At 43.9% G+C, this 16,878-nt stretch overlaps 1 protein-coding gene across 2 annotated transcripts in view; it reads left to right on the forward strand.

Moving 5' to 3' along the window:
* nsmaf (neutral sphingomyelinase (N-SMase) activation associated factor) overlaps positions 1 to 16,878 on the forward strand; it is a 127,290-nt gene that overhangs the window by 9,353 nt on the left and 101,059 nt on the right. For both annotated transcript variants that reach the window (XM_070891963.1, XM_070891955.1), the window contains exons 2-3: positions 8,668 to 8,757; positions 15,151 to 15,229. In XM_070891963.1, coding sequence (XP_070748064.1) covers positions 8,668 to 8,757; positions 15,151 to 15,229 — 169 coding nt within the window. The remainder of the gene's footprint in view (positions 1 to 8,667; positions 8,758 to 15,150; positions 15,230 to 16,878) is intronic.

The raw sequence follows: 16,878 nt of genomic DNA on the forward strand, positions 1-16,878 counted from the left end.
GGGATGCTTTCCTAAATTAAAGGCGTTCTATAAATGTAAGCTATTATGGAATATAAGGCATTGAATGATGTCTGGCCTAGTGTGAATTTTATCTGTGCAAGTCCACTGTGTATTTGTGAGTAGTTTGTCAATTCAGTCAGAATCTACCAGTATATATTTAAAGGTATTAAAATTAAAAATGATCATCGTGCCTGTTAGGAGTTTCTGTTTACTGCATTATGATTCAATTTCCTATTCGTATTCGCTCCACGGTTGTGTAAAATTTGATTGCAGAACAAAACGATATTGAATGCTGTGAGAGGCTCATACATTGCTTGTGATTCACAGGATATTATTGTAAGGGTATTGTTTTGCAGTTGGGAAGCAAAGCTGTAGGATACTTGAGATAAATAGTGTATTGGAAAATACACAGTACAGTGACATGTACTATCATGTCCATATTACTTCACCGTGCACCAGTAATGAGACACCGAACCACAAATGTTGCTTTCTGCACAATAAAGTTATTGTTTTAAGCAGGAGGTATGTATTGCCGAATATACATTATTAATATACTGTTGGATAAAATGCCTCTTAACCTCTTTTTGTGGAGCTTAGTTTATGGTATGTCATGAAAATACTTATTGTGACGGAATAAGAAACAAACTTTGCATACTTTACATAATTTAAGTTCTATGGGCAATTATCTAGAATCCTTTCTAAACAAGTTGCATCCCACTACATAGTTGGGTTTTGAAGCTGTGTCATCTAGTATATGCATGCCACATCTTGATGTACTGATTTTATTCATGCGAAGTATGTGGTGTAAAATTGTAGTTTACAAGGTCGGATTGGTCCACATTCATGTAATCCATGGGGGTGGGTACTTGAATTTTTTTTTAAACAGTTAAAGTCATAGAATCATACCGCACCGAAGGAGGCCATTCGGCCTATCGTGCCTACACTGTTTCCTTGAACAAGCTTCCAGTTAATTCCACAGTTAGAGCTGCTCTTTTGCCTCAGTTTTTTCATACTTTGATCTGTCTTTCCCAGCTTGCCTAGAGTCCCTCTGCTCTACAGTGTCACTGTCCCCGGTATCCTGAGTGCTTCAACTTTGCTCTGGCCCAGGCATCCTTGCCACTCTGAGTGCTATAGTTGAGCAGCAGCCTGAGCCCAGGATATCCCACTGTCACCGGCCTCGGTCCCATAAATACCTGGAAGCACCTTGCCCGATTGCTCCATACTAGGCCTCTGCTTCTTTCCCATATTGGCTGCTCTGATAGTACTCCAAGCATCAATGTTGCATTCCCTGACCTTGTGCAGGGCCAGTATGATGAAGTACGGTTTCTCACCCAGTCCTGGAGAAGCTCCACTACCTCCCTGCTGAAATGTTGCTGACTCCTCATGCTGCCTTGTACATTCCCACTGGGTTCCCCATCTCCTCACTCTCTTGCAGCCTAAGATCTTAAATGCACACCAAAATCTAGGCTCCCATATTGCCAGACAGCACTAAAAACGAATTGAAACCAAATGTATAGATTTTAAACTCCGTTATGACAGATTTCCTTTTCTTGCTTACATTTTGAGTTTCATTGACTTTTACTCAGCTACTCTTGGCCCATGTCGCAGCAACCCCAATCCCTCCCAGCCTCTCTCACCTGCTTCTTCCCAGGGAGATCCTATTCTTTTTATCAGTAAGATTCTTTCTTCTATGTTGTCTTCTTTAATTCAGCTTCCTGTTTATCCAAGTCCTCTGAGTTCTCTCTCATGTGCACATGTTGGTTTCTCCTTTCCGTGCCTAGCTTACGACTTTTCCCTACCAAGTCCCAATAATCACCTCTGACATGTTGACTCCCATTCTTTTGTGGGATTTTTAAAAAGTTGCACAGAGAGTGGAATGTATAAAGGAGAGATTGAAGTAATGAGCGACATTTGCAGAAAGAGTGAGAAAACGATTAATTGAAAAGAGCCAAAGAAAATCAGAGACGTACAGTGGAAATAGGAAAGCATCTAAGCTGTACAGAGAGTGAAAGACCAACAGAAAGAGGGATCAACTATAAGTTTAGTTACCTGCTCGTGATTGAGTGGGGGCACAAAGTTAGATCCCAACCCAGAGTGCTGGGTGTGTACTCTCCATCAGTGGGGAAAGCCTGGCACGCTTCATTAGTGGTCAACTTGGTAGCATGGCAATGAAGAATATAAGAACATAAGAAATAGGAGCAGGCCATTTGGCACCTCGAGCCTGCTGTGCCATTCAATAAGATCATGGCTGATTTGATCCTGGCCTCAACTCCAGTTCCCTGCCCGCTCCCCATAACCCATGACTCCCTTATTATTCAAAAGTCTGTCTATCTCCAGCTTAAATATATTCAATGACCCAGCCTCCACAGTTCTCTGGGGTAGAGAATTCCAAAGATTCACAACCCTCTGAGAGAAGAAATTCTTCCTCACTTCCGTTTTTAAATGGGCGACTGCTTATTCTGAAAGTGCCTCCTAGTTCTAGAATCTCCCACAAGGAGAAACACCCTCTCTGCATTTACGCTGTCAAGCCCCCTCAGAATTTTACATGTTTCAATAAGATCACCTCTCATTCTTCTAAACACCAATGAATATAGGCCAAACCTGCTCAACTTTTATTCATATGACAACCCTTTCATCTCCGGAATCAATCACATGAACCTTCTTTGAACTGCCTTCAATGCAAGTATATCCCTCCTTAAATGAGACCAAAACTACTCAGTACTCCAGGTGTGGCCTCACACAGTTGTAGCAGGACTTCTCTACTTTAATACTCTATCCCCCTTGCAATAAAGGCCAACATTCCATTTGCCTTCCTAATTACTTGTTGTACCTGCATACTAACTTTTTGTGTTTCATGTACACTGACCTCTAGATCCTTCTGTACTGCAGCATTTTGTAATCTCTCTCCATTTAAATAGTAATTTGCTGTTGTATTTTTCTTACCAAAGTGGATAACCTCACATTTCCTAAATTATACTCCATCTGCCAAATGTTTGCCCACTCACTTAGCCTATCTATATCCCTTTGCAGATTCTTTGTGTCCTCCTCACAACTTGCTTTCCCACCTAAATTTGTATAATCAGCAAATTTGGCTACATTACATGCCCATGCTCCAAAATAACACATCTGGTCACAGTCACCCAGGTCCAAGCTGCCGATCATTGTTAAATAAGGGAGAGAGTGAGAAAGAGAGAGACCGGTAGATTGAGACAGTAGCCCTCGACATCATGGCCTGGGACCCAGGATTGGAGGCATGTTGGTGGTTGAAGAAATGCAGGAGAAGTTCCAAAATACCTTTTTATCTACAAGCAAGGCTGTGAGGATGTCCTATTTCCTTGTGTATTATTAGTAGTGATCCTTGCCTATTTAAAATAATGGTAGGGCAGTACCTATGCTGTTTACTGTTTGTGAGGAAGATTGGCAGTTACCAGATATTTGTAGTTCAAGTTCCTGGTTCTATTGGATGTTCAGTGACAACTCTGAAAGGCCCTGTTTACTAATTATTTGAACAAAGAAAAGTGAGCAAGAGATTCAACGCCTTAACTATGCATCACAGTTTAAAACCTGCTAATATATAGCTATGGAAATGAATTATTGTTTGCCACAAGCTGGCAATTTGAATATATCTGCTATAAATTGTAATTTCTGCTTAAATCTAGAAAACATTTTTTTGTTTGCTGCAGTATCTTCTGACTGGAATAGCTTTTCCTAATTTTAATGTTGTGTACTGTATTTTGACTTGACATCATATTTGTCTACTGCCTGTTGCTTTAGTGCAATTCTGTAAATTTGAAGAACTATTCATGTAAGTTTATGGATATTGGTTTGAATAACGCAGATTGATTTTTAAAAAATTGTTCCTGGGATGTGGGCGTCGCTGGCAAGACCAGCATTTATTACCCATCCTTAATTGCACGTGAGAAACCGCCGCCTTGAACCACTGCAGTCCATGTGATGAAGGTACTCCGATAGTGCTGTTAGAGATGGTGTTCAAGAATTTTGACTCGGTGACGGTGAAGGAATGGCGATATATTTTCAAGTCAGGATGGTGTGTGACTTGGAGGAGAACATGCAGGTGATGGTGTTCCCATGTGCATGCTGCCCATGTCCTTCTAGGTGATGGATGTCACGGTTGTTGAAGAAGCCTTGGCAGGTTGCTGCAGTGCATCTGGTAGATGGTACACACTGCAGCCACGGTGCACCGGTGGTGAAGGGCGTGAATGTTTAAGGTGGTGAATGGGGTGCCAATCAAGTGGACTGCATTGTCCTGGATGATGTCAAGCTAATTGAGTGTTGCTGAAGCTGCACTCATCCAGCCAAGTGGGGAGTATTTCATCACACTCCTGACTTGTGCCTTATAGATGGTGGAAAGGCTTTGGAGAGTCAGGAGATATGAGACACGCCGTAAAACACCCAGCCTCCAATGTGCTCTTGCAGCCACAGGATTTATGTGGCTGGTTCAGTTAAGCTTCTGGTCAATGGTGACTGTTCTCCCCCCCCCCCCCCCCTGCAGGGTATTGATGATGGGGGATTCGGTGATGATAATGCTGTAGAGTGTCAAGGGGTGGTGGTTAGACTCTCGCTTGTTGGAGATGGTCATTGCCTGGCACTTGTGTGGCGAGAATGTTATTTGCCACTTATCAGCCCAAGCCTGAATGTTGCCCAGGTCTTGCTGCATGCAGGCATGGACTGCTTCATTATCTGAGGAGTTGGGAATGGAGCTGAATACTGTGCAATCATTAGCGAACATCCCCAGTTCTGACCTGCTTGTCTGACATCCAGTTTTGGATGAGCAGAAATTGTCTCCAATCGAATATTGGGAAGACTGAAGTCATTGTTTTCAGTCCCCACCACAACTCCATTCCCTAACGACTGACTTTATCCAACTCCTGTCTGAGGCTGAACTACACTGTTCGTAACCTTGGTGTCATATTTGACCCTGAAATGAGCTTTCGACCACATATCTGCAGCATAACAAGACCGCCTATTTCCACCTCCATGACATTGACTGTCTCCGTCCTTGCCTCAGCTCATCCGCTGCTGAAACTCTCATCCATGCCAATATTACCTCTAGACTTGACTATTCCAACGCACTCCTGGCTGGCCTCCCACATTCTACCCTATGTAAACTAGACGTGATCGAAAACTCGGCTGCCCGTGTCCTAACTCTCACCAAGACCCGCTTGATGCGTTCACAATAAAGGATAAAACTGAGTACTGTGTACAATGAGCAATTGTGACCTTAGCTCCTTTAATAAGACTCCAGAGTGCAGGTACCTCGTGGGTGGCCTGCTTATATACCGTGCTCCCAAGGGTTGCTGGGATCCCTTGCGACTCCAACAGGTAGGCCCTCTGGTGGTCGTGTAATACAGGTTACAAGGGCTTAAATACATAACACCGCTCACCCATCATCATCATCATCATCGGCAGTCCCTCGGAATCGAGGAAGACTTGCTTCCACTCTTCACATGAGTTCTTGGGTGGCTGTACAGACCAATATGGGAACCACAGTCTCTGTCACAGGTGGGACAGATAGTCGTTGAGGGAAGGGGTGGGTGGGACTGGTTTGCCACACGCTCCTTCCGCTGCCTGCGCTTGATTTCTGAATGCTCTTGGTGACGAGACTCGAAGTGCTCAGCGCCCTCCCGGATGCACTTACTCCACGTAGGGCGGTCTTTGGCCAGGGACTCCCAGGTGTCAGTGGGGATGTCGCACTTTATCAGGGAGGCTTTGAGGGTGTCCCCGTAACGTTTCCTCTGCCCACCTTTTGGCTCATTTGCCGTGAAGGAGTTCCGAGTAGAGCGCTTGCTTTGGGAGTCTTATGTCTGGCATGTGAACTATGTGGCCTGCCCAGTGGAGCTGATCAAGTGTGGTCAGTGCTTCAATGCTGGGGATGTTGGCCTAGTCGAGGACGCTAATGTTGGTGCGTCTGTCCTCCCAGGGATTTGTAGGATCTTGCGGAGACATCGTTGGTGGTATTTCTCCAGCACCTTGAGATGTCTACTGTACATGGTCCATGTTTCTGAGCCATACAGGAGGGCAGGTATTACTACAGCCCTGTAGACCATGAGTTTGGTGGCAGTTTTGAGGGTGCACTGGCGCATTGGAGGTGGTGTTTGATCTCATCGACAATGCCTGCTCTTGTTGATAGGAGGCTCCCGCGATAAGGGAAGTGGCCCACGTTCCCTTGTGCTCGCTGACCTGCATTGGCTTCCGGTTAAGCAACGCCTCAATTTCAAAATTCTCAATCCTTATTTTCAAATCCCTCCATGGCCTCGCCCCTCCCTATCTCTGTAATCTCCACCAGCTCTTCCCCCCCCCCCACCCCCCCGGAGATGTCTGCACTCCTCTAATTCTGTCCTCTTGAGCATTCCTGATTATAATCGTTCAACCATTGGTGCCCGGGCCCCAAGCTCTGGAACGCCCTGCCAAATCCTCTCCGCCCCTCTATCTCTCTTTCCTCCTTCAATATGCCTCCTAAAAACATACCTCTTTGACTAAGCTTTTGTTCACCTGTATTAATTTCTACTTATGCAGCTCGGTGTCAAATTTTATATCTTATACTCCTGTGAAGCACCTTGGGACGTTTCACCTTTCTTGAAAAGTGCCATAAGCTTCAAGATTACGGACTAAGCTGGAAAGTGAGATTAAGCTGAATAGCTCTTTTTCGACCAGCCCAGTTATAATGGGCCGAATGGCCTCATCTGTGCCTTAAATTTCTATGATTCTTATTAGCTTATAGCAGAATGTAAAGACCGATGTAAAAACAAGTGAAAAGCAATGCAAACAATCGGGGCTCGAGGATAGTGTGGACTTTCTGCCATTTTCCTTCTTTAAGTCCTTAGTCTTAGTGATGTGAAAATTAAAGTTTGAAGTTATCAAACCATCAACAGTATGTTTAAAAAAAACGCAGATAATAGCTTTTCTCTTTATAATGCATCAGATTCTGACACGATATTTAAAAAAAAACATTCAAGGGTATAGAAAATACTTTGCATGTCTCATTAAAAATAAATCAAAAAATCACTTTAAAACAACAGCAATAGTGTCTTTAGATCCTGATGTGCCTAAAATATTGGATGTAACTTTATGTTGTTCAGAACTGCTGTGAATGCAGGAAACTTGTGTTCTCTGGTCTTTTGCTTGTGGGCAGAGCAATGTAAATTAGCTAAGTTGGGTTTAAATGGATGTAACTTGGGAACAGCATAAATGATTGAGGAAATTCGCACGTGTCGATGTTTCAGTGTAAGTCTGGCGTAAGTCACTTGTCGGGAAACGCACAACTCCGCTCTTGCACCATATTTACGTTAAATTTCCCAGGAAATTCAGAGCCAATGTTTTACTTTCAGAAGAGTTTTTAAATAGTCATTCTTAAAAATGTTTTAGTGCAATTCTTTGTTTTCTGAAGTAAATTGCTATATGTTGTGTATAAGCTAGGCTTGTTGGTAGAATTTTCTCATTTTATAGTTTCTTGTGTATGCATAATATATTCTATTGTGCGCATGTGTGTTTGTGTCTAAGGAACATACGTTTTAGTTCTATAATGTTAAGGCTACATGGTTCTTGAATGCAACAACAACTACTTGTATTTATATAGCGCCTTTAACATAAAACGTCCCAAAGCGTTTCACAGGAGTATTATAAGATAAAACAAATAAATTTGACACCGAGCCACATAAGAAATTAGCGGCGGTGACCAAAAGCGTGGTCAAAGAAGTAGGTTTTTAGGAGCGTCTTAAAGGCGGAAAGAGAGGTTTAAGGAGGGAGTTCCAGAGCTTGGGGCTTCGGCAGTTGCAAGCACGGCCACCGATGGTTGAGCAGTTATAATCAGGGATGCTCAAGAGGGCAGAATTAGATGAGTGCAGGCATCTCGATGGGGTGGTTGTGAGGCTGACGGAGATTACAGAGATGAGAGGAGCGAGGCCATGGAGGGATTTGTAAACCAGGATGAGAATTTTGAAATCGAGGCATTGCTTAACCCAGAGCCAATGTAGGTCAGTGAACACAGGGACTGGTGAGCGGGACTTGGTGTGAGCTGGGACACGGGCTGCCGAGTTTTGAATGGCCTCAAGTTTACACAGGGTAGAACTTGGGAGGCCAGCTAGGTGTGTGTTTAAACAGTCAAGTCTAGAGGCAACAAAGGCATGGATGATGTTTTCAGCAGCAGAAGAGCTGAGGCAGGAGCAGAGACAGACAATGTTACGGAGGTGGAAATAGGCAGTTTTAGTTATGCTGCGGATATGTGGCCAGAAGCTCATTTCAGGGTCAAATATGACATCTAGGTTGCGAACAGTCAGGTTCAGCCTCAGACAGATGCTCTGGAGAGGGATGGAGTTGGTAGCTAGGGAACGCAGTTTGTGGCGGGCACCAAAGACAATGTCAAAGACAATATTCAGTTGGGGAAAATTTCTGCTCATCCAGTACTGAATGTTGGACATGCAGTTTGACAATTTAGAGACTATGGAGGGGTCGAGAAAATGCAGTATTTTATATATGTTTTATTTAAAAGCCACTGTGACCTAGTGTGTAAATATATTGTGTATAAATTTTATGGCTGTTGCTCTTTAATATCTATTAAGCAATAAACAAAATATATAGCTTTGGTGTTTGGAAGTGGAAAATCATTTATTTTTGGTGCCCTGATTCATATTTTTTTATATCAATCAGGTTTTCTCTGCTGCTGCTTGACCTCGAAGAGTATTACTTTGACCATCACACATTTTATTATGTATTTAGTAACAACAAAGGAGAAAAAAGGTACTGTATATATGAATTCTGGAAGTGTCGACTCAAGTTATTGGGCTCAATTTTCCCTAATTATCTGACATTTTTTGGAGTAAATTAAAATCTCCAAGTTTCCCCAAAGTTTCTGCGCTGGCGTAATTCACTTTGGGTAGATTTTTTTAGGCTACGATTTTTTTTACCTCATTGGGGGCGTAACCTGCCTCCCGTGTGAATTCTGGCCATTTAAGAAAGTTTGGCCAGATCCGATTTGCTCCAATTTTTCTTTGGACGGCGTATGTGACCACTGTGGAAAAACCTTCTGGGCAGTTAACAAAATCGGCACAGGTAAGAGAATCAGTGCAGCAAATGCAGTTCCACAGCCTGGACAACAGCAGCAGGGGGAGGAGAGGAGAGGAGAGGAGAGGAGAGGAGAGGAGAGACCTTTCAGCCAGGGTTAGGAGTGGCAACCGGCACCGGCAGGGGAGGGGAAGCCTTTCGGCCAGAGTTAGGAGCGGCACCTGGAGGAGGGAAACCCTTCGGCCAGGGTAGCAGCGGTAACCGGCATCGGGAGGAGGGAGACCTTTTGACCAGGGTTAGGAGCGGCAACCAGCACCAGTAGGGGAGGCAAGCCTTTCAGTTAGGGTTAGGACCGGCACAGAGGCCTTTCGGCCAGGGTTAGGAGCGGCACTGGGAGTGGGGGGCGGGAGGGGGAGAGATAGACTTTTGGCATAAACACATTAATAATTTAATGATGGAATGCTGCTGCAATTGCTGTGCAGGTTGCTGTGAGTTGGCCAGAATGTGTTGTATGTTTCACTTTCTAGCCTCAGCCCACAGTGTGTCCCTCGTTACCCTGGCAACCTGATCTTTATGGTGCAGATCTTAGGCTCAGCCCCCAAAGCTAAAGGACAGGCAAGGTGGCGCCAAAATCAGCAATTCAAAAGGGGAAAGTTGGCTGCTTTTTTTTTGGCGTAGTTGGGCACCCAAAAAAAGGGCGTAATTCTTTAAGTACGCCAAAAAATGGCTTTGGGGAAAATTGAGCCCATTGTGTTGGGTAATTGGTACCTGCTTCTTACTACTGGTGTGTTCAAGCAACACTGCTAAAGTATCTCAACTTCCCCATTTATTTGGCAATTTGGAGGCTGTGTGAAGTATAGCTGTGATATTGAAAAGCAGCTAATCTCTAGGGTAAGAAACAAACTGACCACAATGTATTTGGAGGATAATTTTCTCTGAAGTTGCTTGCAAGTTGGAAAATTACTCTATTTTTAAGCTTGCTGTAGGCTAGAAAGTGAGTTGAATTTCTCGACCTTGCTCCAGGTGATTGAAGCCCAAATACTTTGACCCATGTTCTGAACATTTTTGAAAATAATTGAACAAGGCATTTAAAAAAAAACCCAGCAGAGATGCTACAATTAATCTCTGTCACCCTAGGCTTGGGAGAAAACAACTCAGTTTGGGATCCCACTTCCGATTGCTATCTGGTGACTGTTGCTGGAAATTATTGTGTATATAAATGTCAGGTGAGGCTAGGAGTAGGCTGGATGAATAGGCTGCCAATATCCACACTTGCTTGATGGATGACCACTTGTGTGAGGTATCAGCACTTGTGGCATATCTCCAATCATTCTGATTTATTAAAAAAAAATGTTTCAATCTTTATATCTAATCTTTTTGTGGTGTACAATTTAACATAAAATGCTCACATCCAGAGGAATCCTTCTACCTGTCTGCTGAAAGAAATTTCTGATGAAAAAGAATTGTGTGTCCCAATCAAGTGTTTGTCATACTTGATGCTTATTTTCTTTATATCCTTTACAGTTGATAAGAAACGGAATCTGTCTAACTTTGGGTTGGGATCGTGAGTAAGTTCCTAGTACTTGGGTTTTCATATTTTCTATGAAAGTCTACAGCACGCTTGACAACACTGCTGTTTAGAAACATAGAAAATAGGTGCAGGAGTAGGCCATTTGGCCCTTCGAGCCTGCACCACCATTCAATAAGATCATGGCTGATCATTCCCTCAATACCCCTTTCCTGCTTTCTCTCCAAACCCTTTGATCCCTTTAGCCGTAAGGGCCATATCTAACTCCCTCTTGAATATATCCAATGAACTGGCATCAACAACTCTCTGCGACAGGGAATTCCAAAAGTTAACAACTCTCTGAGTGAAGGAGTTTCTCCCCATCTCAGTCGTAAATGGTCTACCCCTTATCCTAAGACTGTGTCCCCTGGTTCTGGACATCCCCAACATCGGGAACAATCTACCCGCATCTAACCTGTCCTGTCCCGTCAGAATCTTGTATGTTTCTATGAGATCCCCTCATCCTTCTAAACTCCAATGTATAAAGGCCCAGTTAATACAGTCTCTCCTCATGTGTCAGTCCGGCCATCACGGATCAGTCTGGTGAACCTTCGCTGCACTCCCTCAATAGCAAGAACATTCTTCCTCAGATTAAGAGACCAAAATTGAACATAATATTCCAGGTGAGGCCTCACCAAGGCCCTGTACAACTGCAGTAAGACCTCCCAGCTCCTATACGCAAATCCCCTAGCTATGAAGGCCAACATACCATTTGCCTTCTTTACCGCCTGCTGCACCTGTATGCCAACTTTCAATGACTGATGGACCATGATACCCAGGTCTCGTTGCACCTCCCCATTTCCTAATCTGCCACCATTCAGATAATCTGTCTTCGCATTTTTGCCCCCAAAGTGGATAATCTCACATTTATCGACATTATACTGCATCTGCCATGCATTTACCCACTCACCTAATCTGTCTAAGTCACCCTCTTAGCGTCCTCCTCACAGCTCACACCGCCACCAAGTTTAGTGTCATCTGCAAACTTGGAGATATTACACTCAATTCCTTCATCCAAAGCATTGATGTATATTGTAAAGAGCTGGGGTCCCAGCACTGAGCCCTGCGGCACTCCACTGGTCACTGCCTGCCATTCTGAAAAGACCCCGTTTATCCCGACTCTCTGCTTTATGTCTGCCAACCAGTTCTGCTTTGATTTTGCACACCGATCTCTTGTGTGGGACCTTGTCAAAAGCCTTTTGAAAGTCCAAATACATCACACCCACTGGTTCTCCCTTGTCCACTCTACTAGTTACATCCTCAAAAAATTCCAGAAGATTTGTCAAGCATGATTTCCCCTTCATAAATCCAAGCTGACTTGGACCGATCCTGTCACTGCTTTCCAAATGCGTTGCTATTTCACCCTTAATAATTGATTCCAACATTTTCCCCACCACTGATGTCAGGCTAACTGGTCTATAATTACCTGCTTTCTCTCTCCCTGCTTTTTAAAAAGTGGTGTTACATTAGCTACCCTCCAGTCCATAGGAACTGATCCTGAGTCAATAGACTTTTGGAAAATGATCACCAATGCATCCACTATTTCTTGGGCCACTTCCTTAAGTACTCTGGGATGCAGACTGTCAGACCCCGGGGATTTATCGGCCTTCAATCCCATCAATTTCCCGAACACAATTTCCCGCCTAATAAGGATATCCTTCAGTTCCTCCTTCTCACTAGACCCTCGGTCCCCTAGTACTTCCGGAAGGTTATTTGTGTCTTCCTTCGTGAAGACAGAACCAAAGTATTTGTTCAATTGGTCTGCCATTTCTTTGTTCCCCATTATAAATTCACCTGAATCTGTCTGCAAGGGATCTACGTTTGTCTTCACGAATTTCTTTCTCTTCACATATCTATAGAAGCTTTTTGCAGTCAGTTTTTATGTTCCCGGCAAGCTTCTTCTCGTACTCTATTTTCCCCCTCTTAATTAAACCCTTTCTCCTCCTCTGCTGAATTCTAAATTTCTCCCAGTCCTCAGGTTTGCTGCTTTTTCTGGCCAATTTATATGCCTCTTGGATTTAACGCTATCCTTAATTTCCCTTGTTAGCCACGGTTGAGCCACCTTCCCCATTTTAATTTTACTCCAGATAGGGATTTGCAATTGGTGAAGTTCATCCATGTGATCTTTAAATTTTTGCCATTGCCTATTCACCGTCAACCCTTTAAGTATCATTTGTCAGTCTACTCTAGCCAATTCACGCCTCAAACCATCGAAGCTACCTTTCCTTAAGTTCAGGAGCCTAGTTTCTGAATCACTCTCCATCCTAATAAAGAATTCTACCATGTTATAGTCACTCTTCCCCAAGGAGTCTTGCAAAACAAGATTGCTAATTAGTCCTTTCTCATTATACATCACCCAGTCTAGGAAGGCCAGCTCCCTGGTTGGTTCCTCGACATGTTGGTCGAGAAAACCATCCCTAATACACTCCAGGAAATCCTCCTCCACCGCATTGCTACCAGTTTGGTTAGCCCAATTAATATGTAGATTAAAGTCACCCATGATGACTGCTGTACCTTTATTGCACACATCCCTTATTTCTTGTTTGATGCTGTCCCCAACCTTACTACTACTGTTTGGTGATCTGTACAGAACTCCCACTAGCGTTTTCTGCCCCTTGGTATTCTGCAGCTCCACCCATACCGATTCCACATCATCCAAGCTAATGTCCTTTCTTACTATTGCATTAATTTCCTCTTTAACCAGCAATGCCACCCCGCCTCCTTTTCCTTTCTGTCTATCCTTCCTAAATGTTGAATACCCCTGATGTTAGGTTCCCAGCTTTGGTCACCCTGGAGCCATGTCTCCGTGATGCCAGTTACATCATACCCGTTAACTGCTATCTGTGCAGTTAATTTGTCCATCTTATTCCGAATACTCCTCGCATTGAGGCACAGAGCCTTCAGGCTTGTCTTTCTTAACGCACTCTTCCCCTTTAGAATTTTGCTGTAATGTGGCCCTTTTTGCTTTTTGCCTTAGGTTTCTCTGCCCTCCACTTTTACTTTTCTTATTTCTATCTTTTGCTTCTGCTCCCATTCTACTTCCCTCTGTCTCCCTGCATAGGCTCCCATCCCCCTGCTGTATTAGGTTAACTCCTCCCCAACAGCACTAGCAAACACTCCCCCTAGGACATTGGTTCCAGTCCTGCCCAGGTGCAGACTGTCTGGTTTATACTGGTCCCACCTCCCCCAGAACCAGTTCCAATGTCCCAGGAATTTGAATCCTTCCCTGCTGCACCACTCCTCAAGCCACGTATTCATCTGAGCTATCGTACGATTCCTACTCTGATTCGCATGTGACACTGGTAGCAATCCTGAGATTACTACTTTTGAGGTCCTAATTTTTAATTTAGCTCCTCGCTCCCTAAATTCGACTTGTAGGACCTCATCCCTTTTTTTACCTATATCGTTGGTACCTATATGCACCACAACAACTGCCTGTTCACCCTCCCTTTTCAGAATGCCCTGCACCCGCTCCGAGACATCCTTGACCCTTGCACCAGGGAGGCAACATACCATCCTGGAGTCTCGGTTGCGGCCGCAGAAACGTCTGTCTATTCCCCTTACAATTGAATCCCCTATCACTATAGCTCTCCCACTCTTTTTCCTGCCTTCCTGTGCAGCAGAGCCATCCACGGTGCCATGAACTTGGCTGCTGCTGCCCTCCCCTGATGAGTCATCCCCCTCAACAGTACCCAAAATGGTGTATCTGTTTTGCAGGGGGATGACCGTAGGGGACCCCTGCACTACCTTCCTTTCACTGCTCTTCCTGTTGGTCTCCCATCCCCTATCTGGCTGTGTACCCTTTTCCTGCGGTAAGCCCAACTCACTAAAAGTGCTATTCACGTCATTCTCAGCATTGTGCATGCTCCAGAGTGAATCCACCCTCGGCTCCAGTGCTGCACTGCGGTCCGTCAGGGGCTGCAGCCGGATACAATTCCCGCACACGTAGTCGTCAGGGACACTGGAAGCGTTCCTGACTTCCCACATAGTACAGGAGGAGCATAACACGTGTCCGAGCTGTCCTGCCATGACTTAACCCCTAGATAAACTTAATTTGGCAACAACAAGGCTAAAAGGTTACTTACTGATATGGAAAAGAAAAAGAAAAAACTACTTACCAATCCCCAGCCAATCACTTATCCCCTTGGCTGTGCCGTCACCTTTCGATTTCTATCTACTTTTTTGCCTCCCTGCTGCAGCTGCACAAGCTCGCCTCCCGAACTCCCGCCTCTCACGAACTCCTGCTGCTCACCGACGGGCCTTTTGTAGGCCGCTCGCCTCCCGAACTCCCGCCTCTCACCAACTCCCGCTGCTCACTGACTGGCCTTTTGTAGGCCGCTCGCCTCCTGAACTCCCGCCTCTCGATTATGTTCTTTGTTATGATCCATGTTATAATAACACTTTCAATGGGGGAAGTTTTATTTTTTTCTTCTGCTCTGACTCTGACTATCTAGTTGCTATGCGACAGAAAAAGAGATGCATAGGCCTGTGCTCACTATGATAGTTATTTATCATATGTTTATCTGACACCAGCACTTATAAATGGCTTTTTTTTGTTGCAGAACAATTAAAGGTTCCCTGAAGATATGCTCCAAATCACTGATCTTTGAACCAGATCAAATATCAGAACCTGTTTTAAAGGTAGTGTCAGTAACAATTGCTTTGCATGTTTACAGTACCTGGTGTATGTTGGTCAATATTTATGTATCTCTACAATATTTGAAAACTTTTACATATACCGCACACTTACTCCTTCCAACTGGGTATTGGGTGTATGCTGGTGAGGTTTAAACTTGCCTATATACTTATTTTATTTACCTTTTCGACCTTCCAGCTCACAATTTGCAACTCCAATGTAGGTAGTGCTACCCTCCACAGCACAACTCCCTTCATATTACTTTTTTTCCCTGGGTGGTATGATCATCTGGCTCCAGATTCAGGGCTTTGTCCCTGACAGATTATCCTTTTGCCCCAATCAGCAGCCTGCACCCACCATCAGAAAATATACCGGGCACCCAGATCCCACTGCTGACCACCATCTGCAAATAATGTAGCCTGCAGCTCTTGATAGCACCCTTCCCTCCCACACCATACCATGCCGCCCCACTCCACCCAACAGTTCCCATTCAAAAGAAGAGGGAAGGGTAAGGAAGACACAAGAGGGAAAAGCAGAGACAAAGTCAGAAGTGGGGAGGGAGCGAACCAGGAGAGAAAGGTTTTAGAAAGAATGATTGAAGCAGACGAGAGAAAAGCAGCAACAAGACAGGTAACGATGAAAGAGTATTTCTTCTGACTGGCTATGCAAAATGTCGTAAGGTTTCCAAATATAGAAAAGTGTATGCAAAGGAAGAGGAAATTTATCACAATTACACAAGAAGAAAAGCTGATTGAGCTGAGAAAGTGTTTGTCTTGATGGGTAGTGCTTCTGGTCCTGAGTTGCCTTTTGGTCGCATGTACACTCAAAGTTGTGCTATGTTTTCTGTGTTTTTGACCAGGATAAGCATTGCCCAAATAAAATGGGACTGTTTCATTTAAACGGGTTCACTCAAAGAATTGTGAATCTTTGGAGTTCTCTATCCCAGAGAGCCTGTGGATGCTTAATCTTTGAGTATATTCAAGGCAGAGATTATTAGATTTTTGGATACAAAGCAAATTAAGAGATATGGGAATACAGCGGGAAAGTGGAGTTGAGGTCGAAGATCAGCATGATCTTATTGAATGACGGAGCCGGCTCGAAAGGCCGAATGGCCTACTTCTGCTCCTATTTCTTGTGTTCCTTATGTAAAAGCATGTGAGACAGCAAGCAAGACAAAGAGTGCGCACAAGAGACGATGCTCAATAGAGAAAAAGCACACATGCAAGAGAAATAAAGATGGAAAGATTGAGAGATTCTTACCTGACGATATAAAAGTTACATTTTTTTAATGGGTTAGTGTCATTGAATAGGTGCTGCAGCTGTAGGCTGGTAATGCAGAAGTTGTGCTATGAAATTCCTTACTTCATAACATCCATATTTAAGTAGAAATAGATACAAAATATGGCAATGATCAGAAGTTTTCTTCTAAATTTATTTTAATTGTATTATAAAATACTTCTTCTTTATAAGAGTTGTTTTCAAATTTTCTATCAGACTCCCTGCAAATATTGGTATGTTCCCACAGATCCCTTGTGCTAACATTTTTAAAAGTCCCCTTCAATGTGCTAATAGTAAATATGCTATTAGTGTAGAGGTTTCCCATGCAAATCAGGCCTGCCGTTAAATTTAGCAGGGCCTGCAGGAAACCTGTTTG

This window comes from Pristiophorus japonicus, chromosome 1, assembly GCF_044704955.1.
Source record: "Pristiophorus japonicus isolate sPriJap1 chromosome 1, sPriJap1.hap1, whole genome shotgun sequence".
NCBI classification, from domain to species: domain Eukaryota; kingdom Metazoa; phylum Chordata; class Chondrichthyes; family Pristiophoridae; genus Pristiophorus; species Pristiophorus japonicus.